General features: G+C 36.5%; 1 protein-coding gene across 1 annotated transcript; it reads right to left on the bottom strand.

Moving 5' to 3' along the window:
• Window positions 1-462: 462 nt before the first annotated feature.
• On the bottom strand, window positions 463-26,264 carry ACADM (acyl-CoA dehydrogenase medium chain). The gene is made up of 12 exons (XM_082686584.1): window positions 25,202-26,264; window positions 21,650-21,737; window positions 18,755-18,852; window positions 18,556-18,625; window positions 17,866-17,966; window positions 16,811-16,891; window positions 14,819-14,949; window positions 11,270-11,378; window positions 6,651-6,791; window positions 5,971-6,066; window positions 2,429-2,677; window positions 463-1,288 (listed from the first exon to the last, which is right to left on the bottom strand). Exons 1-12 carry the CDS (start codon window positions 25,229-25,231, stop codon window positions 1,217-1,219), a joined length of 1,266 nt encoding a protein of 421 aa, XP_082542710.1. The 5' UTR covers window positions 25,232-26,264; the 3' UTR covers window positions 463-1,216.

The raw sequence follows: 26,264 nt of genomic DNA, 5'->3' as shown, positions 1-26,264 counted from the left end.
TAAGGGATTCTCTAGTGTCTTTTCTCAAGCCCAACTAGTGTCCTTATGATTGTTGTTTTGGGACAGCCTGGGGGCCCAGGATGTGTGACTGGTACCTGAAGTGAGTGTTGCTGGTGGGACTGAGCCCTTAAATCCATGGAATCTGATGCTAACTATTTGGAACTAATGTCAGAATAGGATTGAACCATAGGATGTCCAGTTGGGTGTCAGAATCAGCAGCTGGTATAACATTTTGTCAGTATTTGATGCTTAAGATAACAAAGAAATATTAAATTCACAAACTTTGCTTCTTACGTGATTTTATCTTTTTGAAATGTTTAATAATATCATCTAGTGAAAAACGAGGAGGTAACTTTATGGAGTTCAAAATCAGAGCATGACTTTTTTCCATTACAGTAAATAAATCAAGCATACATTATTACATGAAGTAATAAAACTCCCTGGAAAGAATACAAACAAATATACTAGTAGGCACTCAAAAATTTTATTTCTTTTTATAATGTATGCACATGAAATGAGATTGTATACAACAGACCAAAGCCTACCCAGATACCAGGACTCATATAAAAATATTTTAAGGCAGATTTTATATATTTCTAAATAAGGCAAGTAAAATGCAGATTTAGAATTAAACAGGTTTTCAATAACTTCTGGTTATTATATGGTGAGAGAATTATGAACATCAAATTTTTGAGTATTATTGTACAAAACTGAAAACAAATGCTTTCCAAATTGTAGCAAAACGAATTCCCCCCAATACCATTAAGTCTACAAAGACACTATCAAGTTATCTGATGGTACCCAAATCCTATAATGCTTTCTCAGTGTAAATTTTGAAACATTCTGAATACTTTTATAAGCCCATTTTTCAAAAATGTCATTGGAAAAATACTGAAATCAAAAGAACTTCTGTTACTTTAAGTGCTTAACGTAACAAAACAAATGTGCTTTTCTAGGTTAATTTAATTCAAGTACAGTAGTACTAAAGATAACACATAACTTTAATGAAACCTAATCTTTTTGTGAAAAAGCAAGTCATAAAGCTAAACAAAAGTGGAAAACTAGTATTAGAATCAGCTGCATGAGTTTAGTGTAAGAGTACTTATTTTAAAGTTTTAGCAGAAAAAATCTTAAAGCTTGTTCTCTTCTTTGGAGCTTAAACAGTAGGTTGTGTTCTAATCACGCAGCAGTTAATCATGTTTCTATAGCTCTCTCTTTAATTTTTATACCTGCCAATGTGTTCACGGGCTATAATAAGTCTTTGAATTTGTGCTGTACCTTCATAAATCTGCAAGAAAAAAGAACACACATAGGTGAAATATCTTCAGTACATAAATACTTCAACTTCCTCAATATTTTGGACAATACCATAAGCTCCATTGTAATACCAAATTCAATCAAACCATATATAGGGTCTGTAATCCATAGAGATTCTGAAACCTGATTTTGTGAAACCATGAAACTATAATTCTCTTATAAAAAGTCATTTACCAAAATTTTGGGAGTACCTTAAAAATCAAAGGATATCAATATTTCAAAAAGTTTGGAAACCTGAAGTTTAATGTTGCTAAAATATTTATCCAACTTTTCTGAACTGTTTTTAGCTAGTTGTCATCTTCAGTTATTTTCCATTTTTACTCTTACACCAGATTTTCTCTCCTGTTAAGGAACAGAGTTTCTAAAGAAAAAAATGCTGGAAGGACTTGGTTTTAACTTAGATATTCCTAAGTAGCCAGTCCTTACTTCCAGTTTAAACATCTACCCCCAGCAATTTGTTATATATGGTTCAGATGAACCTTTATCAAATGGTTAATAACACTTTATCACTATCTCTTCCAAGTTGTTTTACTCCCAAATAAGGCTTCAATTGATACAATAGTTGTTGAGAAAGATTCAAAATAAAATAGTTTATTTTAAATGATATGCATACTTTTAGGAGAGCAAGTGGTGGATTACAATTAGGTAGATGTTAAGATTCAAGATGGTTGATCCAGACATATACTTACATGTTTATACCATTTACTTTGTTAACCTACTCTCTCAGTCATATACTTAAAGGTAACATTCTTCTGTGTTAATTAGTTTTTAAAGCTTTGGTTTATAGCCATCTATGATAGCTTATTATTTTTTTAAGATTTTATTTATTTTTTTTAGAAAGAGCACATGGGGGGGTGCAGAGAGAAAGAGAGAGGAAGAGAGAGAATCTCAAGTAGACTCCACACCCTGTGCAGAGCCCAATGTGGGGCTTGATCCCAGGAGCCCGAGATCATGACCTGGGCTGAAATAAAGAGTTGGACACTTAACTGACTGAGGTACCCAGCTCCCCTATGATAATTTATTATTTCTAATGGCATAAAATCCCTAAATAATTTGTCATCTGTGAATATTCTTTTACCTAAGAAACAACAAAAATCATTTTTAACCTTACCTGATAGATCTTAGCATCCCTCATTAGTTTTTCTACAGGATATTCTGTATTAAATCCGTTGCCTCCAAAAATCTGCACAGCATCAGTAGCTAACTGATTTGCAATATCTGCAGCAAATGCCTTTGCTATAGAGGCATAGTAGGTATTTCGGCGACCCGAATCAATCTCCCAAGCTGCTCTCTGGTAACTCAATCTAGCTAGTTCAACTTTCATTGCCATTTCAGCCAGCAAAAATGATATTCCTTGGTGCTAGAATTAGAAAGAAAAAAGTTTAAGGATAATAACTATTTAAAAGTTTTTCTCCTAAAACTTTAACTTTAAAACTAATTTTAGACTTAAAAAATCATACTCTTCTTCCTCTAATGTTAACATATTACATAACCACAGTATAAAGATCAAGAACAGAATATTAACATTACTATTATATTATCTACTAAACTATATACTTTATTTAAATTTGGGCAAGTTTTCCACTAACGTCCTTTTCTGTTCAAAGATCCCATCTAGAAATTCAACTGCTATTTCTTCTTAATTTTCCCCAGACTGTTAGATTCTTCAGTTTCTCCTTGTCTTTTATGACCCTGGCACTTCTGAATAATACTGAGTGGTTTGTTTTTTTTTTTAGAATGTCCCCCAATTCAGGTTTTTGTGATGTTTTCTCTGAGCTGGAATGAAGTTATGTATTTTTGGCAAAAATACCATAAAAATTATGCGTATTCTCCTCCTGGGTATCTGCTGGGACCTTTTTTTTTCTTTTTAATGTATGTATGTATTTTTAAGTAAACTCTACACCTAGCGTGGGGCTTGAACTCACAACCGCAAGCTCAGGAGTTACATGCTCTACTGACTAAGCTAGCCAGAAGCCCCTGCTGGGATTTTTTTTTTTAAAGAAAATTATTACAGACACAGTGAAAAATGATGTGATACTTTATCAGATGCTGACAGAGGAAAGTAAGCCCCAAGAAAAGGACAAATAAAAAATGCTTCTTATCCCCACTCTAGAAGAAGTTCATAATCAAAGAGGAGACATAAGACAAACACCTTCAATAAAAGACAGTAAGTATTCTATTAGGTGTATAGCCAAACTATTATAGGGTAGAAATATGTTCACCATGTATAGGTAAGTGAAAATTTCAAATATACAGTATGGTTGCAGAAAATATATTCATAGAAAGAAAGAATACTGAGCAAAATGGTCACTGTAATAATCTCTGGACAATGGGATTATGGAGCAGTTTTATTACTTAATTTGCTCATACTGTATCACATAAATTATTCTACAATGAACATGGAATGGAACATATGCTTTAAAATAATACACATTAAAGAAGGCCTATAGGCATTTAGAAATGAGAATATTAAAATTATAAAAACATGCTTTGTATCATAGGCAACACCAAAATGGGTTTTGAAGACTAAGAGGTTATAAAAACCACACAAGTTGACTGTGTACAGACTAATATGCACCAAATGTCACATAAAACAAAAACCTGAGCTGTGCAAGTTCATATATTTGCTGTTTCTAAAAATCACACTATTCCAGAATGTGACAAGTTGCTTGAGAGTAGCATGGTATATATGTCTTAAGAGGAGGCAATTATTAACCAATTTAAATAATTACTACATAGAACAAGAATATCCTCCCTTATTTCCTTCTGCCTGATTGTGCCCATTCTTCTAAGCCAATGATTCTTTCAAGTTGTTCTGTTTTAGTTATCACTTTTTTTTTTTTTTTTTGAATAGGTAATACATCTACCAGTTTGAAGTTCAAACTTCCCTCCTTCTATCATCCCTGCCATCTCCAACCCCATTTAATTCCCCTTCCTGGAGGTACCCAGGCTATTTTTTCATCTTCTCAGAGATCTTATAAACACATATAAGCAAATACATCTACAGCCTCTCCCTTTTCTACACATATGTTGGCCTACCATGTTGATGGTTCTTCATTTTGCTTTGCTTATCAATAAAGCTGAGTGCTTTCTATAGTAATATATAAAGAACTTCTTTAACCTTTTTTTTATAGCTGTAAACTATTCACTGTATGGTGGATCAACATTTTGGTTGTTTCTATATTTGGCAGTTTCAACATAATGCTGAAATGAGTAAGCTATAGACGTGTCATATTGCACATATGGGAGTAAACCTGAAAGATACATGTGAAATACAGGTGCAGAATAACCACTTTTGATATATAATATCAAAACGTTGTTCATAAAAGAAAGAGTGAATTATATTCCCACTGGCAATAAATAGAAGCCCTTATATCACCACAACTTTGGCAACCTGGTATAAGATACCCATGCTTCTCCTGTGAGATGTTAATGAAAAAATCCCAGTGAGTCTCACTCAGTTTCTTTTCAGCCCATGCTTTGAGAAATCCTGTTCTAAACATCATCCCTGTAATGTCTCAGAATCCCTGTAATGTCTCTGGCCCATCCATGACAGTTTCGCCTTTTGGTTTCTCTAACCCAGTCTATAAGCCTTCACTCAGGATTTAATCTTATACAGCTCTATATTACTTCTTAATATTTGTTTTACGATATGTATCGTATCTCCATAGAAAAGTTAAAGGTTCCTAAGTACAGAGTCTATGTCAAACTTCTTTTCTATTCCCAGAAATAGCTCATGTAATGTGCCAAAGGACAGACTTTTTAAGTGACTGTGTTCAAATCTTGGTTTCATTACGTATTAGGTGAACCTAAAATTTTACATAAAATAAATGAGACCAAGAGTACCCACTCCACAGAAATGTGAAGATTAAATGAGTTAATACATGTAAAACCCCTAGAACAGTGCTTGGAACAGAGAAAGTATCTGATTACTAGTATTTTATATAGTAGGTGTTCAGTTACTATTTGTTGAATGGATGAAATAGAAGTTCATGGGGCGCCTGGGTGGCTCAGTGGGTTAAGCCGCTGCCTTCGGCTCGGGTCATGATCTCAGGGTCCTGGGATCGAGTCCCGCATCGGGCTCTCTGCTCGGCGGGGAACCTGCTTCCCTCTCTCTCTCTCTCTCTCTCTGCCTGCCTATCCATCTACTTGTGATTTCTCTCTGTCAAATAAATAAATAAAATCTTTAAAAAAAAAAATACATAATCATTTTGAAAAAAAAAAAAAAAAAAAAAAAAAAAAAAAAAAAAAAAAAGAAATAGAAGTTCATAGTGGAAATGTATTCTAAATGCTAGGAGTTTAAGGTTACCAAAACAGAAATTCATAGCCCATATGGTGTTTACATTCAAATGAGAGAGTAAGGAGAGACTTATAATAAACAAACACATACAAGATATAATGTTGAGTGGAGTTAAGAAGTATGGGGAAACAAACCCAAGTGGGATTAGTATATAGAGTGTTGGGAGGTGTTGTTTTACATTGGGTGACGAAGATAGATTCGTTAGTAAAACGAATGAGGTAGTGGTATTTGGGGGGAAAGAGGAAAGGTAAAGACAACAGCAAAGGGCCAGTGTGGCTGACAGAAGTCCACTGTAAAAACTCTGGATTTTAATCTGAGTGCTTTGAACACAGCAAGTTCAGTATCAAAATTACCTCTACAAGCAGCTTTCCAAAAGTTTTCCTCTCCAGGGCGTATTTGGTAGCTTCATCCAAAGCTCTTTGTGCTAGTCCCACAGCACCAGCTGCTACCTAATATTTTAACATTTACAAAGCATAAGTTCCTGTTGTTTTTAAAATACAGTTCAATGACTATTTGCCTATGATTCTAAGTTAAGGACTATATAAAGAGAAGATGACCTATACCCTTAGGCAACAAAAGAAGGGGTGGGAGAGAACAAGCATTTCAATTTATATTTTTTATGAATTAAATAAAGCATTTATGAGGCAGAAGATCACAGCCTAGAAAGTCATTTTTTCTGTTCAACAAGGGAAAGTTTCTTAGGGAACTTATTCCTAATGAGTAAGGGAACAGGAAATGAGCACAATCAGCAGGAATGATTGAGTATGGACTGCCTTTCTGTAACAACTTCGCAGTAACTACAGTAATTCTGTATTTGCTAAAGTAATTTCTGTAACAGGCAATAAGACAGTTGATGAATTCTAAAAAAGAAAAATTATAGTATCTCTCCAACCTTAATTAGATATTAAAAAGGAAATACACACCACAAAAATAAATAAAAGAGAAATACATACAAAATAGACCACGTTAAAATAAAACTACTCAATGTAATAAAAGATCCTCTAAAGATTGTCAAGTCACTGATATTACTTACTGGAGGTCTAGTTTTATCAAAAGCTCCCATTGCAATTTTGAAACCAGCTCCTTCACCAATTAAAACATTTTCTTTAGGCACTCTCACATCCTCAAACACAATTCCTCTTGTATCTGAACATCGCTGACCCATATTCAATTCCTAATAAGGAAAATAGTATATATTAAGGAACACTTTTTGAGCTAGTATGAATTTTTGCTTTAACCTGTTTTAGGACTTTCTGCAATTATCTAAAAACAGGGGTTAACAAATGATGGGTTATACCTATTTTGTAAAAAAAAAAAAAAAAAGCTTTATTGGACTAGAATCACTATCTATTTGTTTACATATTATCATGGTTACTTTCTTGCTACAATAACAGAACTGAGTAGTCTGGGACAGAAATCTTGTGGATCTCAAAATCTAAAATAGTTATAAACTGGAAGTTTACAAAACAAGTTTGTCAACCCCTAATTTAAAACAATGTTTTACAAACTTTGAAACCAACCAATAGTCTAAAGATCTACATGTACATTCGGCTCGGGTCATGATCTCAGGGTCCTGGGATCAAGTCCCGCATTGGGCTCTCTGCTCGGCGGGGAGTCTGCTTCCTCCTCTCTCTCTCTCTGCCTGCCTCTCTGCCTACTTGTGATCTCTCTCTGTCAAATAAATAAATAGAATCTTTAAAAAAAAAAAAAGGCAAATTTCATTATGTTTGAAGGCTATCTTTTTTACCATCAATGTCTGGAAAAGCATTTAACAAACATACTCTGATTCAGGATGGTTAATTAAGCTTAATGAAGCTAGCAAAAAAATGTGTCAACTCTTTCTTAAAATTAGGTTTACTGAAGTGGAATTTACATACAGAAAAATTCACCCTTTTTACATATAAATCTCTAACAGTTTTGACAAATGTATGTATGGAACCACTACCACAATCAAGATACAGAATACTTCAGCACCCCCCAAAACTCCCTTGTACTTCTTTTAAGTCAACTCCCTTACTTTTTACTCCCAACCTGAAGCAATGACTGATCTGACTTCCGTTCATATAATTTTTCTTTTTCCAGAATGTCATATGAAGTAGAATGATAATAACAAGTAATAAGTGCCTTCTGTGTCTAACAAAGTGCTTTTGAAATCTACCTATATTGCTGCTGCTCAGTAATTTCTTTCTTTTACTGAGTAGTATTCCACTATGGGGATGTACCATATATCCATTATCTATTCAACAGTGATAGACATTCCCCTCTCACTCCAGTTTTTAGCAATCACATAAAGTTGCTATAAACATTTGTTTTCATTTCTTTTGGATAAATACCTAGGAGTGCTGGGTATGTGGTAAGTGCATATTTAATTTTATAATAAACTGCCAAAGTAACTATATTCCCTCAACTTTTTATTTTGAAAATTTTCAAACAGAAAAGCCATAAGTGTAATGTAACAAATACCTACGTACCCTTTATTTCAATTCACCAATTATCATTTTGTCACATTTGCTTTATTTCTATGTTTTGTGTGTGTAACTAGTAGCATTATTTGCTGAATTATCTGAGAGGAAGTTGCAGATATGGTGACTCTGATCCCTAAGGAAAAAAATTTTAATCTCATTTTTAATCAACATCGTAAGCAGCAAAGAAAATGGGAGCACAGAGCTGTAAATAAACTCTTTAACTTGCTTGCCTAAATAGTATTAATCTGCTTCTAGGCTTGAAGAAATGGTAACAACCAGATATATAGTTTTACCAAGAAAGAAACCAACATTTCTTTTTTTGGTCTTTTTGTCTTGGTCTTTTATAAATCAATAACTCAGACCTTCACTCAACATAATGAGAAAACACTGTTTACAAAAATGGTTCACTCTAGCCTGTTTCCCAGACTCACTCCAAACACTAGAACATTTTTAAAAATCTTTTTATTTATTTATTTGACAGAGATCACAAGTAGCGGAGAGGCAGACAGAAAGAGAGGAGGAAGAAGCAGGATCCCTGCTGAGCAACGAGCCTGATGTGGGGTTCGATCCCAGGACCCTGGGATGATGACCTGAGCAGAAGGCAGAGGCTTTAACCCACTGAACTACCCAGGTGCCCCTAGAACATTTTTTAAAAAAGGTTTATTTTTAAAAAAAGAGAGAGAGCCTGTCCTCCTGTGAGCAAGGGTGGGGGAAGGGGTAGACGAAGAGGGAGAGAAAGAATCCCAAGCAGATTCCCCTCTGAGTACGGAGGTGGTGGGGCTCAATCCTAGGACTCTGACATCATGACCTGAGCTGAAACCAAGACTCTGATGCTCAACTGACTGAGCTACCCAGGCACCTCCAAACACTAAAACATTTAAAACCAAAATGCTTCCTGTTCTCCTCTCAAGCCAGATGAAATATAAAACACAAAGCATTTTTAAAAACATTAAATATCACAAATCTATAAAATGACCATATATTTCAAAAAAAGATTTAAGGAGGTTTAAATATATATAATATAATTATCTGTTTTTCTCACTAGAAAGTGAGCTCCCCAAAGGCAGGGATTTTTGTCTGTATTGATCCATATGGTATCCCCAATAACAGAATGGTGCCTAGTATATAGGATGAACTCAATAATAAATATTTACTGAATTAGAGATATATTTTAAGTGAGAAAATTGGGAAAAAAGAGACTGGGTTTAGTACTAAAAACAGTGTAAGTTGTTAGGTCCTTTGCACTTTCTAGAAATGGCCATAAATTTGGCCTTAAGTTTTCTTGCAACCATCCTTAAAAAGAAAACACAAATAGAACATAAATAAAAACAAACCATTTACTTGGAAGAAACACATCCATTCTTATAACTTATACTTTGTTATACACAACAACCTCACTATAATTACACTGGTGAAGTACAGTCTACCTTTAATATCTACTCTTAAAAGAGAATATAGAAAAACAGGGTTAGAAGCCACATTGCAGGGGTGCCTGAGTGGCTCAGTGGGTTAAGCCTCTGCCTTCAGCTCAGATCATGATCTCAGGGTCCTGAGATCAAGCCCCGCATTGGGTTCTCTGCTCTGGCAGGAAGCCTGCTTCCCCTTCTCTCTCTGCCTGCCTCTCTGACTACTTATGATCTCCATCTCTCTCTGTTAAACAAACAAACAAACAAACAAACAAATAAATAAATAAAATGTTTAAAAAAAAAAAAAAAAAAAGAAGCCACATTGGGCAAGTTCCTAGGATACTGTAGTAGTGATCTCAACTCTGCCTTTAAGTGTGTAAATCATTTACTTGGATCTCATTTTCAACATTCAGTGAACAGACTGAAATAATGTGTATATTTTTCCACCTTTAATATTCTGTGGCCTCAAAGAGAAGTTGCCCCTCTTCCGTATTCTAGTAAATGCTTCAATTTTCAAGAGGCTTGAGTACAACAGAACGATTCTGATGGCTTTTAATAAAACAGGATTACATAACCTTTGGTAACTATTAATAAACTTCCAAAATTTCTCCTTTCCCTTCAATATAGACATCATTTGGTCATCATTAGGTTTTCTTTTTTACAAATTCATTTTGCAGAGAAGAGTTTTAAAGTTGTAAAATTAAGTCTCCTCTTCCTAGTCTCAAAGTTATAATCTTTGCTCTCACTAAAATGATTTTAAATACTTCATTTCTTCCTTCTTTGATTTGTTAAATTTTAAAATTTTCTCTTTGGTCTACTTTAAATATTAGTGCTAAATTATCTCCACACACCCAAATTTCAACAGTTCTCAAATATGTTACAGTATCTTTTCTTATTTAAACAAAATTTCTGGCCTTCCCACATCCAAGGATCTTTACCATTCCCATATTTTCCTCAGGCACAGAATTTTCTCTTACTGGTGTTATACGATCTGGGGTATTGTTTTATTTTTTTATTTTTTAAAAAAGATTTTATTTATTTATTTGACAGAGAGAGATCACAAGCAGGCAGAGAGGCAGGCAGAGAGAGAGGAGGAAGCAGGCTCCCTGCTGAGCAGAGAGCCCGAGGTCATGAGCCCAGGACCCTGAGATCATGACCCGAGCCGAAGGCAGCGGCTTAACCACTGAGCCACCCAGGCGCCCCTGGGGTATTGTTTTAATCACGACAGTGGGCATAATGCTAGTTATCCTACCAAAAAGGCTACTGTGAGGAAGGGCAAAGAGTGGGAAAATCTTCTGAAACCTAAAACTCTGTTATTGGGCAGGCCACATAAGTGGCAGCTGCATTTCTGCTTCATTATACCTCAGAGCTGTTAAAGACTGGCACCAGGAACAACCAGTTTTCCAAATCATGAATCAAAAGGATTATTCTCAACTTAAAATCTTCAGCTATAATATATAGACTATTTCACCTGGTAATATCAAAACATAACTTTTAAGGGATGGGTTAAATACGTGATGGGGGTTACAGAGCAAACCTATCTTGATGAGCACAGGGGTGATGTATGGATGTGTTGAATCACTATGAATCCTGTACACCTGAAACACTATATGTTAACTGGAATTAAAAACTTAAAAGAAAAAGAAGGGGAGGAAGCTTTATTTTTATTGCAACTTAGTACAAAGAAAATGTTTTCAATAAAGAAAGCTAAAAGAGTAATTCTGAAATTTATAGTTAAAATAGTATTTGAGGCCTTAATCACTGATATATACACACTTTACCTTTCTCCCAATCTGCACTCCTGGGGTATCTGCTTCCACAATGAATCCAGTAAAGGCTCTATTAGCAGGAGTCTTTGGATCCGGATCAGAACGAGCCAGTAAGAAATACCTATTACATATATAATGTGGATATGATGACAATATAGTGACATCAACAGACAACACATGGTGATAGCTATCTCATTTAGTCCTCCCAACAATCCCAATTATTATTCTCCCATTTTACAGATTAAGAAATGAAGAATCAGAGAGGTCAAAAACTTGCCCAAGTCACATACTTACAATGTAGCAGAGCTAGTGTTTTAACCCAGGTCTACTTCCTACTTAATATGGTATTTAACTTTTTTTTTAGTAGTCTGAGTTCTTAGTAAAAATTCCTCATATAAAAATTATACAATATAAAAAGAAAAGTATGTATCATATTGGAAATGGCATTTTTCCCTTCCCAAAACTAGTATGACTCTTTAAGGGACAAGCTATTTGGAAAAGGACAACAAATAGGGCTGCCTGCGAAAGGAGTAATATATGAAATAAAGACACCTGTATTCTGCCTACTGTCTTCTTTTTGCAGCAAAATCACTGTTTTTGTTATAGCTGAATTATTATGAATATTTACCAGGTTTTCCCTCCAGAATTTTTCTCAGAATTGATTTTTAAAAAAAATTTTTAAAGATTTTATTTTTTTATTTGACAGAGATCACAAGTAGGTAGAGAAGCAGGCAGAGAAAGGGGTAAGCAGGCTCCCCGCTGAGCAGAGAGCCTAATGCGGGGCTTGATCCCAGGACCCTGTGATCATGACCTGAGCCAAAGGCAGATGCTTAACCCACGGAGCCACCCAGGTGCTCCTCCCAGAATTGATTTTAAAGTGAAACATGAGGTATGTAAAAACATCTAAATGTAACCTGTGTTTTAAATGGCCCGACATAGGAGAATTTTTAAAAAATTCCTTAAACAGGGACACCTGGGTGACTCAGTGGGTTTTTACAATTTTTACTTGATAGTAGTAAAAAATAGTAAAAATTATCTTCTAGTTTCTTATATTACCTAATTTACTACACGAGAATTATACCTAACGAATTCTTAAAATTATGAAAACTTTTTTAGATTTTATTTATTTGTGAGAGAGAGAGAGAGCAAGAGCACATGTACACAAGCAGGCAGAGTGGCAGACAGAGGCGGAGAGAGAAGCAGGCTCCCTGCCGAGCAAAGAGCCTGATGCGGGGCTCAATCCCAGGACCCTGGGATCATGACCTGAGCCAAAAGCAGTGGCTTAACCGACTGAGCAACCCAGGCGTCCCAAATTATGAAAACTTCTAATTGCACTGTTAGATTTATTTTAACTTGTTAAATTTTATTTTTTTTTATTTTTTTTTTTTAAAGATTTTTATTTATTTATTTGCCAGAGATAGAGGGAGAGAGAGCGAGAGAGCACAGGCAGACAAAGAGTCAGGCAGAGGCAGAGGGAGAAGCAGGCTCCCTTGCTGAGCAAGGAGCTCGATGTGGGACTCGATCCCAGGACCCTAGGATCATGACCTGAGCCAAAGGCAGCTGCTCAACCAACTGAGCCACCCAGGCGTCCCTAACTTGTTAAATTTTAATAGTTCCTTCATTTTTCTATTACTTTCTGTTATCATGATGACTTACTTAAAGATAATCATTCAGCCCTCCTTAATACTGGACAGTGATAAAGGGGTTGATAGGTACTGTTTAAAATAAATAATTTCCTTGGGGCGCCTGGGTGGCTCAGTGGGTTAAAGCCTCTGCCTTTGGCTAAGGTCATGGTCCCAAAGTCCTGGGATCGAGCAGCGCATCGAGCAGCGCATCGAGCTGCGCATCGGGCTCTCTGCTCAGCGGGGAGCCTGCTTCCTCCTCTCTCTCTCTGCCTGCCTCTCTGCCTACTTGTAATCTCTGCCTGTCAAATAAATAAATAAATAAAATCTTTAAATAAATAAATAAATGATTTCCTGGTAGGCTCATTCCCAGGAATAATGCTTTACCTGCTAGAGAACTGCGCTACAGAGCACACACATATACTGAATCAGAATTTTTGCAGACAAGTAGGAACAGCCCATTTAGTTCATTATTCCAATCACCAGCGACCCCTTATCCTAGGAAGTCTTTATCTATATACTTGCAGTGATGGGTAAAAACATTTCCCATGACAACTCAACAACATTGGATAGCACTGTTGTTGGAAAGCTTGTTTTTATGTCTACAGTTTTCTAACTTTATTTCTTAAGATTTTTATTTATTTATTTGACAGAGAGAGACATAGCGAGAGAGGGAACACAAGCAGGGGGAGTTAGAGGGGGAGAAGCAGGCTTCCTGCCGAGCAGGGGGCCTGATGCAGGTCTCAATCCCAGAAGCCTAGGATCATGACCTGCGCGGAAGAGAGATGCTTAACAACAGAGCCACCCAGACGCCCCATTTTTCTAACTTTGACCCATTAATTCCACTGGCTTCCTGAAGCAAATGTACAACACTGCTCTTTATTCTGTGTGATGTTATTCCAAAACTTTCATAATTCTTCTAAACTAACTTAATTCCTTTACTCTTCACGGGACATGTTTCCTAGACTCTTCCTAATGAGGGATACTTACTTGCTTCTTAACTTATTCCATTTTGTCAATGCAAGTCTTAAAATGTATCATACAGAACTATTACCACTTTTTCCCTCATTTGTGATGTATTTCTATCATTTCAGCCAGAAATTACATTACCTTCTTAGACATCACAGTGTTGATTCCTACTGAATCTACAGGTATCCATTTTACTGTCATCTTTTTTCCACAAATAATGGTATAAATAGGTTTGTCAATGTTTTTACTTATGCAGGTGATTTTATAATCCTTTGTTGAAATTCACGTCATTGTTTTTAGACCTATACACTTTGACCTTTAGATTTTACTAAAGTAACATTCCGTCTTTCCTAAAAGATAATTTGAGTTTTAAGATTGTCTTCGCCTGTTGTTCAGAATCAGAGAAGTGTACTATACCAATGGCTTTCCTTTTTCCACAGTCTTCAGAGAATAGTTCCAAGGAGATGCTAGTATAGCCAGTGGAGATATTAAGCCACGTAGATGGATTCACATTCAACCAGAGCAGGTGTTTTTGTTTTATTTTCTTTTGCAAATTGCACTTCTGAAGAGTGAGGTTGAAGAAATAATTCAGGGCTTAAAAATAGTTTTTAAAAATAACTGAACTATTTATGATCTTTTATGGACATTCCAGTTCCATGAATAAAACTTACTTTTTCTAAATATTTTATTTATTTATTTGACAGAGAGAGAGAGAGAGACCGTGAGTGAGTGCATAAGCAGGGAGAGCAGGAGAGGGAGCAGCAGGCTCCCCACTAAGCAGGGTGCCACAGCTGGATACCAGGACCCTGGGATCACAACCTGAGCCAGAGGCAGGTGCTTAACCCACTGACCCACCCCAGGCACCCCTAAAACTTACCTTAATTGTGGTACTTTAAAATAAAGGAGAGAGAGAAGGTTCTTATATGAAGTAATTAACAAGCAATATATAGAGGTGTCTTAAACAACATACCAATTAGCTTTTCCTCCATTGGTTATCCACATCTTCTGACCATTAATAATATATTCATCTCCTTTCCTTTCTGCTTTGGTTTTTATACCAGCTACATCAGAGCCAGCTACAGGTTCTGTTACACAGTAAGCCTTAAATATATAGAAGCGATAAAAATAATTTAAATTTAATTATTAAATTATGAATGTTTAGAACCAGTAGTGTATTTTATTTTTGAAGCCAGTATTTTAAATATTTTTAAATACCTAAAAATAAAATATTCTCAGAGAATCAAATAAACTGCTCAAATGTAGCAACATTAATATATAACTTAAAACCAGATATAGGATATCAATAAACCATATAAATCAAAATGTTAGATAACGTCAAGTTAATTCATTCACATGTAATCATTATTCAAATGTTTCTTTAGTATCTACTATGTACCAGGTTATGAATCAGGAGATGGAAAAACTAAAGATAAAAGACTGGTCTTCAAGATTTCCACAATAGTGGAGATGAATACTAACTATATTGTAATTACATATCTAAGTACCACAGTCATACACAATGATCTTGTGAAACTAGTTTAGCTTTAGGGTGTCAGGAAAAGCTTTCCAAAGGTGATGCTCACATCAAGTCTCAAAAAGGAAAAGGTATTCTTTGGGGATGAAGAAGAAATGTGTATTCCACGCAGAATAACAAATGCAAATGATATTGAGATAAATGCAGGGTTACCCAGAGTTTGTAATTCCAAAGTAGCAGAGTCCCATAACATGTAAATTCTATGCATGTAAGGGAATTGACTATTTTCATTTTCACCCTTGATTTCATATTCTGGGTACATTTACTGCCATTATGCACTAGCAGGGGAAAAATGTATAGTAAACCTTTATTAATTCAGAAGTTAGAATAACACAGGGACTACAGTAAATTTATTTTTATATATACTGAAGTACTGGTAACACACAAAACAGCCAAAAAATATTTAAAATACTTGAACTATTTTTAAACACTTTTATCTTAGAAATACGTATTTATAAACAATAATTATAAATATTCTTATCAGTGCATTAATGAAGGTTCTCCTAAGCAACTCCATGCTAAAATTTTTTTAGCTTATTTCTAGTATTATATAGGATACAGAAAAACAATCTAAATGTGTCAATTTTAGACAATATTGAGAACTATCCTATTAAACTCTGATTTAAGAGTTACCAATTAATTAAAAAATCTGTATAAATGTTTTTATTAAGCAGTTTGCCTAAAACTAAGGTACCTGAAAAGAGAAACCTTGATTCTTAACTTTCTAGTCTTTCAGACCTATTTTCACAATTAGTTCAAAACTGTTAACAATTTACTATATTTTGGTATCACAATCACACCCTAAATTGAAATCTGTTCAGCCTATAAACAAAATTCAAAATCCTTATGTAAAAACACTTTCAGAATAGGTCCTCAGTGTGTGTGTGTGTATATATGAATAAATATCTTTTTTTTTTTTTTAAGTAGGCTTCACGCACAGTGTGGGGCTTGAACTCATGATCCTGTGATCAAGAGTCACCTGTTCCACTGAATGAGCCAGGTGGGGGCCCCTATAACTATCTTTTAAAAATCCAATTTAAATATTTGTTGAGTAGTGCTCAGGGAATTAAATAAAATCTATATTCTTTCCAAGCCACTTGCTCAACAAATAGAATAGCTTTTCAGTCACGTTAATTTCTTCTTAGTTCAAAAGACTATTAGTTCAAACACCTACTGTCATACATTCAGTCTGAACTTCCTGACACACTCACTCAGGTCCTTAACTGCAGAGTGCTCCATTAAACATCAAGTATTTCTTTCTTGACAATAAGCTAGGAGATTATGACACTTGTCTTGTACCCTAGAAACACCATTATACCTAAATGTGTTGCTAACGTTTGTCTTCATGTGTTACATTCCAGTGTACACATATGTACTGGAAAGTAGAAATAGCACCCTTGTTCCCAAGCAGCAGCTGCACATACTCACACACATCAGTGGCGCCTCAGTGAGCCTCCCCAAATACTTCTTTTGTTGTTGGTCATTTCCAGCAATAAGAAGAGGCATTTGCTACCAAAGAAATGTGACATTGAAAAAAGCAAGATATTTTATTAGGTATGTAAATTCAGAGATACTATAATTCAAAACGAGAGTACTAATTTCTCCCAAGGGATAAGTCCAAAGAACTGGCTAGCCTTTATTCTTCCTTTAAGAGAGTTAAAACAAAGAGGAAATAAATCTGTGAATCTAGTATTTTCAAAAATTAAGTTATATTGGGCTTGTTGGTAATACGTAAAAATCCACTGTAGTAATATACACAAAGAATTTAATTTAGGATTAATAACGTGTTACATATGATCAGACATCTTAAGAACTGCTCATTAAATTCAGCACTGCCAGCAGTGGCAGCAAGCCTTCCTGATCCTTCTCTCCGGAATGCTAGTCTTTGGCCCTGTCCTTACCTAAGAATTGCCACTGACAGAGCAGCCAAAGCAAACAGTTTCCCTACAAGGACAGCTAGGACTCCAATTACTGGGGACAACAGGAACAGAATGATCAACTTATGCAGTAATAACTCTAGGCTTCACTGCACAATCTTGTGTTCCTTTTATTCACTTATTTTTAGAAGATTTTATTTATTTGACAGAAAGAGTGCATATGCAGAGGAGAGCAGGGAGCCTGATGTGATGCCTGGCTGGATCCCAGGACTCTGGGATCATGACCAGAGCCCAACTGATCCATCCAGGTGCCCCTCCTTTATTCCTTTTTTTTTTTTTTTTAAGATTTTATTTATTTGATCACAAGTAGGCAGAAAAGCAGGCAGAAGACAGAGGGGGAAGCAGGTTCCCCACTGAGCAGAGAGCCTGATGCGGGGCTCCATCCCAGGACCCTGGGATCATGACCTGATCTGAAGGCAGAGGCTTTAACCGACTGAGCCACCCAGGTGCCCCTCCTGTATTCCTTTTAAAGAAAATTATGTTGGCCAACTAACCTAACCTAGCAGTACGGTTTCACTTAGGCAATTAATTTTCTAAGAAACTTACCCCCAAAGAATTTGCTTCAATAGCAGTCTGAACCCCTGTGCATCCATAAGCCAATTCTTCAGTAATTAAACAAGCATCAAAAATTCCAAGTCCAAGACCTCCTGTAGAATCAAAATATTTTTTAAGACCCATTATAATATATAGTAGATCTTATTAGAAATAAAGGTGAACTATTTTAATTACCAAGAAACTAAAAAATTGTTCTAGTTAGCACAGTAACAAATTAGACTTCTCCAAAATAGTTTTAAATATTTCAAAAAATTTTCTATTTGTAATCTGGACCTGCATTCCTGTTTCAACTTGATTTTGTAAAAGTTTTATTCAACTGTGCTAAAACTTTGACTCTTTCACCTGAAGGAATGACTATCTCATAGAAAAAAGTCTGAACAAAATGTAAAATCAAAGATAACACCAAAATGCAACAAACTGACTAACTCTAAAGAGAAATTATCAGAGTCTAGGATGAAATTAAGGTTGAAGTGAGTTATAAAGGAAAAATGCCTTGAAGTGTGAATACAAGGTTTCTCAAAACAGGCAAATACTGAAGTCTGAACAAAGATAAAGGTAGAAAGCCATTTATCATAAATGACTTAAGATAAATGGCAGTTAATATTTGAAAGAATGAGTAGAGTTTTACCATTTTCCCTGTTCATATGCATTATAAGGATTAAAAATGTGAAGAAAACTTACCATAACTCTCTGGAATGTGTGTATTCATTAAGCCAAGTTCCCATGCTCTTTTAATTAAGGGGACAGGGTACTAAAAGGAAAGAAAAAGGTAAAAAAGACCTTTAAAAAAAACAATTATATTAAAAATCTACATAGTTCAATTATATAATCTTAAGAAAAATGTAAACAACTTTTTTCTCCTTAAAATGCATATACCTACCTCTCCACTTTTATCGTATTCTGCAGCAACTGGGATTATTTCTTCCCTGGCAAATTTACGAGCAGTAGCTTGAAACTCTTTTTGCTGTTCAGTGAGCTCTAAGAGTAAATCATTTAAAAAAATATTAAAACAAGATAATGAGCTGAAGAAAAAGTCCTATGAACTCAGTATGTGAAAATTTATAATGAAGTCTTTAACTCTTGATTAACCAGAAAAGTCCACAAATAAACCACAAAGACCACAACACACTTTTTGTACTAGAAAGATTTCACTATATAATATAAATAAATCTATGTCAATACAAGTACCAAAGGACGTAGGTAAGATTTCTATTTTTTACAAATGAGTAACAGACATAAATTTGTTTTTCTCTTCTAATTGGTGAGAATTAAAAAAAAAAATTGTTTTCACTTGTTATTAGTTCCTAAGCAGATTTATCAAATGTTTAGTAATCCTGAGATGAAACTAAATATAAGATACTCCCTGATCTCAAGAATCAGTCCAACCAGGGAGATAAGACATGCTCGGTGACCATAAACCAAAAAAACCTGTTCCATATAAGTTATATCAGTTATATAAGTTATATATAAGTTCCATATAACTTGTATCATATAAGAATACCAATATGTGGGATGCCTGGGTGGCTCAGTAAGTTAAACATCCGCCTTCAGCTCAGGTCATAATCTGGGAGTGCTGGAATCGAGCCCTGCATGAAGCCCTGCATGGAGCTCCCTGCTAGGTCGAGGGAGTTTCTTCTCTCTCTGTCCCTCACCCCGCTCATGCTCTCTCTCTTTCAAATAAATAAAATTTTTAAAAAAAAAGGAAAAAAAAATTTTTAAAAAGACTACTAATACTACAATTTCACTCTTCCTTTAAATTCAGATAATTTAAGGTTATAAATTAGCACAAAGCAACTGGTAAAAGTGGTGGGAGGGTTTCTCAAAAGTTAACAGTAAGATAGAACTTGAATTCAACTGCAAAAAATGAGATTCTGTTGTTATAAAACTAATGAAATGAATGTGGTGGTTGGACTAAGGACAGGAGCTGATCATTTGGATTTTTTTAAATCCACACTATCATAGGGTTTTAATGTGGTTGTGTCAAATATCAAAGGATAGGTAAAATTTAAGAGATATAGGGTATTTCAGGTAAGAACAATAAGAACAAAAACAAAGAGATAAGAATGAGCCAGCATATTCAAGACTATAATAATCATTTTGTATAGGGATATGAGAAATAAAATGTAAAAGACATAAAAACTTTGGTGTTGGATCAAATAGCCTAAAATCAAATCTCTCATTTTATAGATAAGGAAACAAAAGCTCAGAATGAGGACATGATAGCCTCACAGTCTTACCATGAATTAGCAGTAAAAATATACTTCAGAGTTTCAGTCACTGTTCTCTGTATCACAATTACTTCTAATACTGGAACCATCAGATACCAAGGTTGTGGTTGAGTAAAGGACAGGGAAGACAGGCACCTAGTTTCTATTATTTATTGAGAACCTACTCAAATCTGGTCACTGTGTACTACGGATTTACATATGTAGTACATTAACCTTCAGATAAATCCCATGTGGTAGATATTATCTCCACTTTAGAAAGAGCCAGATACAACTGCCCACAGATGTTATCCCTGGTCCTTAAGTTTAATGATCTCACTCCTCAACACCTGTATCTATCCCATCCTGTTACTCAACAAACCATCAGATTTCTCCAGCTGGTTTTTTTTTTTTTTTAAGATTTTATTTATTTATTTGACATAGAGAGATCACAAGTAGACAAAGAGGCAGGCTGAGAGAGAGAGGGAAGCAGGCTCTCCGCTGAGCAGAGAGCCCAACTCGGGACTCAATCCCAGGACCCTGAGATCATGACCTGAGCTGAAGGCAGCGGCTTAACCCACTGAGCCATCCAGGCGTCCTCTCCAGCTGGTTTCTTACTACTAAATATGAATTTGTAAGTGACAAACTGAAACAAAATAGCAATGATACCTATGTTAATAACACAGTAAGAGAAAATCCAATGCCCCAAGCTGCTATCCTCACATGGCCTGAAATTTCCCATTTAATTCTCTTTCAAAAACTGTAAAGAAGCTAACAATCTTAAAACATAAAATGAAAACCAAAAATGAAACCCTGGTGAGCTCTGAACTTGTCATTTGTATCGGGTATGAGTTAATTATCTGAGCTGCCTTGTAATTATTTTCTGAGACCAAGAAACCAGAGAAAATGGATTTTTAACTAAAAAAAAGGTAATAATTTTAAAGCAAGAAGCACTTTAGGAGGTGATGGATGCTAAAAATAGGGATTATTATTTCAATTTTTTTTCAGGATCTGCATTTTAGAGAGCAACGGGTTTGCTTGCTTCAGCAGCACATATACTAAAATAGAGAGCAAAGGGAAAGGGAGATCTTATGCCTTTTCCTTCCCAAACCACATGACTCTCTCATCCCAGGACTTTAAATCCTATCCATTAGCAACAAAACTGCAGTTCAGATATATTAGGGTCAAAATAGGCTTTGGCTTCTTAGCAGGTTCCTAGCACTATGTATCTAAGTGTTCAAAACACATCTTTTGCATTCGAATTTCTAACTTGAAGACTATACCTATCAGTAAATTTGTTATTTTAGGGTTACATACTTAGGAAAAGGGCACAGATATTATGTCTGCTAACACAGGTCTCTACACAGAATATTATGCTGGAAAAAAAAAAAAAAAGAGGTCAGGAAGCATGGGTGTGACTGGAAATCTGTGGATGGTAATTGGTTCTATTTATTGACAGACAATACTAAGATGATTTACAAGTATATTCCAGACAAATACATATACAATGCAATAAAAAATGCACATATATAACAAGTATGTTTAAAGTCAAAAGACGGAACAAAACATACCAAAATTAAATCCCAATTTTGGTTCATGCTGTAGGGCAGCTTTTGTATGTTGTGATCTCCAGTCAAAACGAGAAACACTTTTTAGGACCTGTAAAAGATAATTTTATTAAAATTAAACATCAAATAAGAGAATACTGGCAATTACAAGTGAGTACAGCTACTTGTTTGACTATACTCAAGAGCATAGTTTTTTTTTTTTTTTTTTAAAGATTTTATTTATTTATTTGACAGAGAGAGATCACAAGTAGGCAGAGAGCTAGGCAGAGAGAGAAGGGGAAGCAGGCTCCCCGCTGAGCAGGGAGCCCGATGCGGGGCTCGATCCTAGGACACTGAGATCATGACCTGAGCCGAAGGCAGCGGCTTAATCCACTGAGCCACCCAGGCGCCCCAAGAGCACAGTTTTTTAAGTCATTACTTAAAGGCCTTCATTAAACAAATAAGCCAAGTATTAGATGTGTGAACACTTACTACAAAAGAAATATTTTTTTTTTTAAGATTTTATTTATTTATTTGACAGAGAGAAATCACAAGTAGATGGAGAGGCAGGCAGAGAGAGAGAGGGAAGCAGGCTCCCTGCTGAGCAGAGAGCCCGATGCGGGACTCGATCCCAGGTCCCTGAGATCATGACCTGAGCTGAAGGCAGCGGCTTAACCCACTGAGCCACCCAGGCGCCCCCAAAAGAAATATTTTTAAGAACAATGAAAATAACACTGATCAGCGGTATTTGTACTACTCAAGTGGAGTATCTCAGAGGCAAACAATATTCAGGGGTATTAGCAGACATAGGACTGCTATCCTGGAAATCTCACAAGCTTTAGGTTATTTGTGATTGAGAAGTTGGGGTGGGGACAAAAATAGGACGGAATAGTACTGTGTTCAAGAGTTCCCCAGTCTATCAACTTTGATACTCTGTCCGGTGAGCCTCAGAGGTATGCCTCTGGGAATCATCCCCTTGGAGGATTCCATTTTCTAAGATACCTCACTTTATTCAACAAAACAAATTAGCCTAAAACTATATTCTATATTTTCTGCTCTTGTCTATAGGCATTCTTAGAATATTCTAAGGCAGTGGTCAGCACACTATGGCAGCCACTGGATTTGTAAATAAAATTTTATTAGAACAACATATTGTCTATTACTGCTTTTCCAGCAGAGTTGTACAGTTATCAGAAATCATGCGGTCCACAAACCTGAAAATATTTACTGTCCCTTTACAAAAACGTTTGCCAACCCTGTTCTAAACTATTGCTATGCTACATTTCTTAATATCTGCAATATACCATTTCTTTTAAAAAATGTATAAAAAAGTATCAGATATATATATATTGTTCCTTTGCAGTCCATTTTTATACTCATGACAATTTAATGTACACAAAAATAACCATTTGCATTTATTAAAGTTAATGGAAACCATACCGTAACTCCTTCCTGAAAATGTTTGAGGACAGCAAAACATAGTTTACACTTCAAAGGATTTGATGGAAATACCCCTATGCAATTCTAATATTCCAAAGAAAAGAGAAACTGAACAATATACTTATGTTTGAAACATGAGTATACATATGTTGCTCATGTTTCTTGAAAACTGTAAAAAGAAACTGTCCATTTTGTAGGTGACAACTTCAGCTTATACAGAGAATCACCTACATTTGAAGTGACAATAAAGACTGTCAAGTATTTTTTTTAGTATTTATTTTATAAAAAGATTTTATTTATTTATTTGACAGAGAGAGAGATCACAAGTAGGCAAAGAGGTAGGCAGAGAGAGAGAGGGAATCAGGGTCCCTGCTGAGCAGAGAGCCCAATGCAGGCCTCAATCCCAGGACCCTGAGATCATGACCTGAGCCAAAGGCAGAGGCTTAACCCACTGAGCCATCTAGGTGCCCCAAGATTGTCAAATATTTTAAATAGCTCTTTCAAAATAACACTTTATAATTTTGGCATTGGGGTGAGGAAAGGGCATTTTTCTTCGAAGCTCAGGTCATATTCTGAAAGCTTCCTGCTTGGATCTTGAGGGCTAGTGCTTTTCTATAGAATGTGAAAGATTCTAGTTTGGTCCTTGATATGTACATATAAAACATGCTTAAATATTCTGTTAAATAGTAATTAGGACATAAATGATTTTTCACTGTAATAAAAATGCTATATTGAAATTAAAAAAAAAAATTTACTTTGGTATAAAACATGGTTTCTCTAATCCTTACTGTTCAGTCATCATAGACCAAACCTATACTTGTTTACAGTCACATTCCACGTATTAATTCACTGAATCTCCAAGTCAAGCCTAGGATTAAGGCACTACTTTTATTCCTATTTTGCATATGAAGAAATTGAGACTCAGAAAGTTCAAATGGAACCAGGATTCTAACATTTACTATAGAGAATCCATACCACCAACCACCCTGCTATACTGCTCTTTCAATTTAAGTCTCCTAATTGGTTATTACACTGAATAAAGAAAAACGCCATCCCACAAAAATCAGACCAAATCAAATCGGCTCTTCTAAATGTGTGTTTAGGTATCAGTGCACAAAAATCAAAACTTACAAAACAGGTAAAATAGTCTGCAAGACTTTAAATAGGGAATTATTAGTGGATTTAAAATAATTTATAAAAAGTTTACATATTATTTTTCAGGAAAATGTTATATAAAACAAAATACAAAAGTAGCTACAGCCAGGGAACAATCCCCATCTATCTGCTAATTACATATAATGTTAGCCATTTAGAGAGGGGCGTCAGTGGACACAGAATATAGAAGCTGTAGACTGGATTTAGGATGGTTTAACTCTACATTCCACAAGTATTTCCCAGAACCTGCGGCAATTACAACCTTAACTCAATTATAAATGACATTTAAATTGCAGTTTTGTGTTAGTATATCAATAATATTTAAGGTATAGAGCATCTACTGAGACAAATTAGAATCTGTGAGCCACAACACGAGAAGAGACAAGCTTCGAGCAAAATTCTGCGGTAGGTTCTTCTTTTTACTTTGTAATGTACGGAACAGAAGCGCTCTCTTCCACAGTCCAAAACCAAAGAGTATTAAACATATTAAGTATCCCAAGAAGAGGCTGCTTCGTTTTCCTTTTCCCGGTGACTCTGCAGCCGCCCAAGACAAGAATGTCTGAAATCTACACTTTCTAGCATTATCAAACGCACGATGAAATTTACTTTTATGATTTCTTCTTGGGCTAGATAGCAAGCCATAGAGTTTTCTCAAAAATATACTGCAAAAACAAGGCCTTTGCTCTTTTTGAGATCCCCGCCCAGTTCAGAGACAGGTTCACGTACTGACAGGGTGAGATTCCTGGGGTAAATATTTGGAAAGTTCCCCCGGCCAGAGGAAGGGGGGGAAAAAAAAAAAAGAAAAAGAAAAAGAAAAAGGACATTCTGAAAGTGACCAGCGCCTATATTAGTCCGAGGGAGTCCCTCCTCCCCCCCATCCCGGGAAGGCACCTATTTTCCTCCCAGGCTTCCCTCCCTCCCACCCCTTCCAAACACCACAACCTCCATTTCCCAAGCCCACCGACCCTTGCTCTCTCTCACCCTGCAGCTACGCCTAAACACCGCAGCCATGTTGATTCTCAGTCCGGCTACTCAAACGATAACTCAGTCCGCGGCGCTGACACTGCTAGGGTCGCCCTCGGCGCGGGGCGCTTGACCCGTCTGGCCCCGCCTTCACCCCACCCACCGGCGTTGCTGTCGGTGCCGAGGGAGGGGAGAGGATTGCACAGAAAAGGGGGCGGAAGGGGAAGAGGAGAGGGGGGAGGAGTTGCGGGCGCGCCGTTCTGGACGCCTGAGGCGCCGCGTCCGTACGACCTTGGGCAAGTGGGGGGGGGGGGTGTTTGATGATCTCCTGGGGCGTAATGGGTCCCGAGGGGTGGTCCACGAAAAGGCTTCGTTTCCCTCGAGCCCTGAGTTCAGACAACTCCACCTCTCGGGGGGTGGGGGGGTGGGGGGGTAGCGAAGGGTCACGCTGAGAGGGACCCGGGATTCGCGTTCGGTGGCCGGAGCCCGCTGGCGGCGCGGGGCCCGCCAGGAATCTGGGTGAGAGGGCACGGCGAGCGACCTCTGCGCGGTGTGTGCCCATGCCTGGCGGAAAGATTCCTCCCTGGCCGGCAGCCTTGACCTTTGTCCCGGAAGCCGGTTGGACCCACATCGTTTGTGCTCTAAGTAGTCCAAGAGCACTTTATGGTCAGACTCTGGTCCAAAGACTAGAAAGGATGGACTGTACTTCAGAGAACAGGGGGAATTGAACCACTTAGGTAAAATTGACCTTTTCTAATATCCCCGAGGCTATTTATGACTACCCACGTGCGTGGGTGTGCAGTGTTCTTGAAAATAAGACGCGCCTATTTAAAGCTCCTGGTTCAGCTAATGAATGTTGGAAGTGACATCCCCGTGAAGAATTCTACTTAAAGTCACCTTCTCATCCAGTTGGACCCTGAGTTGGGAGACGGACGCTGTAATGTTACAGTGCTGGGGGCTTTATAAAGCTCTCCAGGTTTGGCTAGCGTTTTTTGTGGAAGCTAGTAAGAGCCCCAGTGCAAGGGGAGTGTAAATGTTCCCCGTAATTACCAGGACTTTTCTTCCTTCCTTCCATCCCTAC

The sequence above is a fragment of the Mustela nivalis genome (genome assembly GCF_964662115.1).
Source record: "Mustela nivalis genome assembly, chromosome: 10".
Lineage (NCBI taxonomy): Eukaryota > Metazoa > Chordata > Mammalia > Carnivora > Mustelidae > Mustela > Mustela nivalis.
Note: the sequence above shows the minus strand (reverse complement) of the source record. Positions and strands in the feature narration are given on the sequence as shown.

Coding starts and splice junctions, on each gene's coding strand:
- ACADM (XM_082686584.1), bottom strand. CDS start 25,231: ATGGCTGCGGTGTTTAGGCGTAGCTGCAGG. Junction 6,792..11,269: donor GAGTGCAGATTGGGAGAAAG/GTAAAGTGTGTA, acceptor TTTCCTTATTAG/GAATTGAATATGGGTCAGCG. Junction 1,289..2,428: donor GGGATGCTAAGATCTATCAG/GTAAGGTTAAAA, acceptor TTTTTCTTGCAG/ATTTATGAAGGTACAGCACA.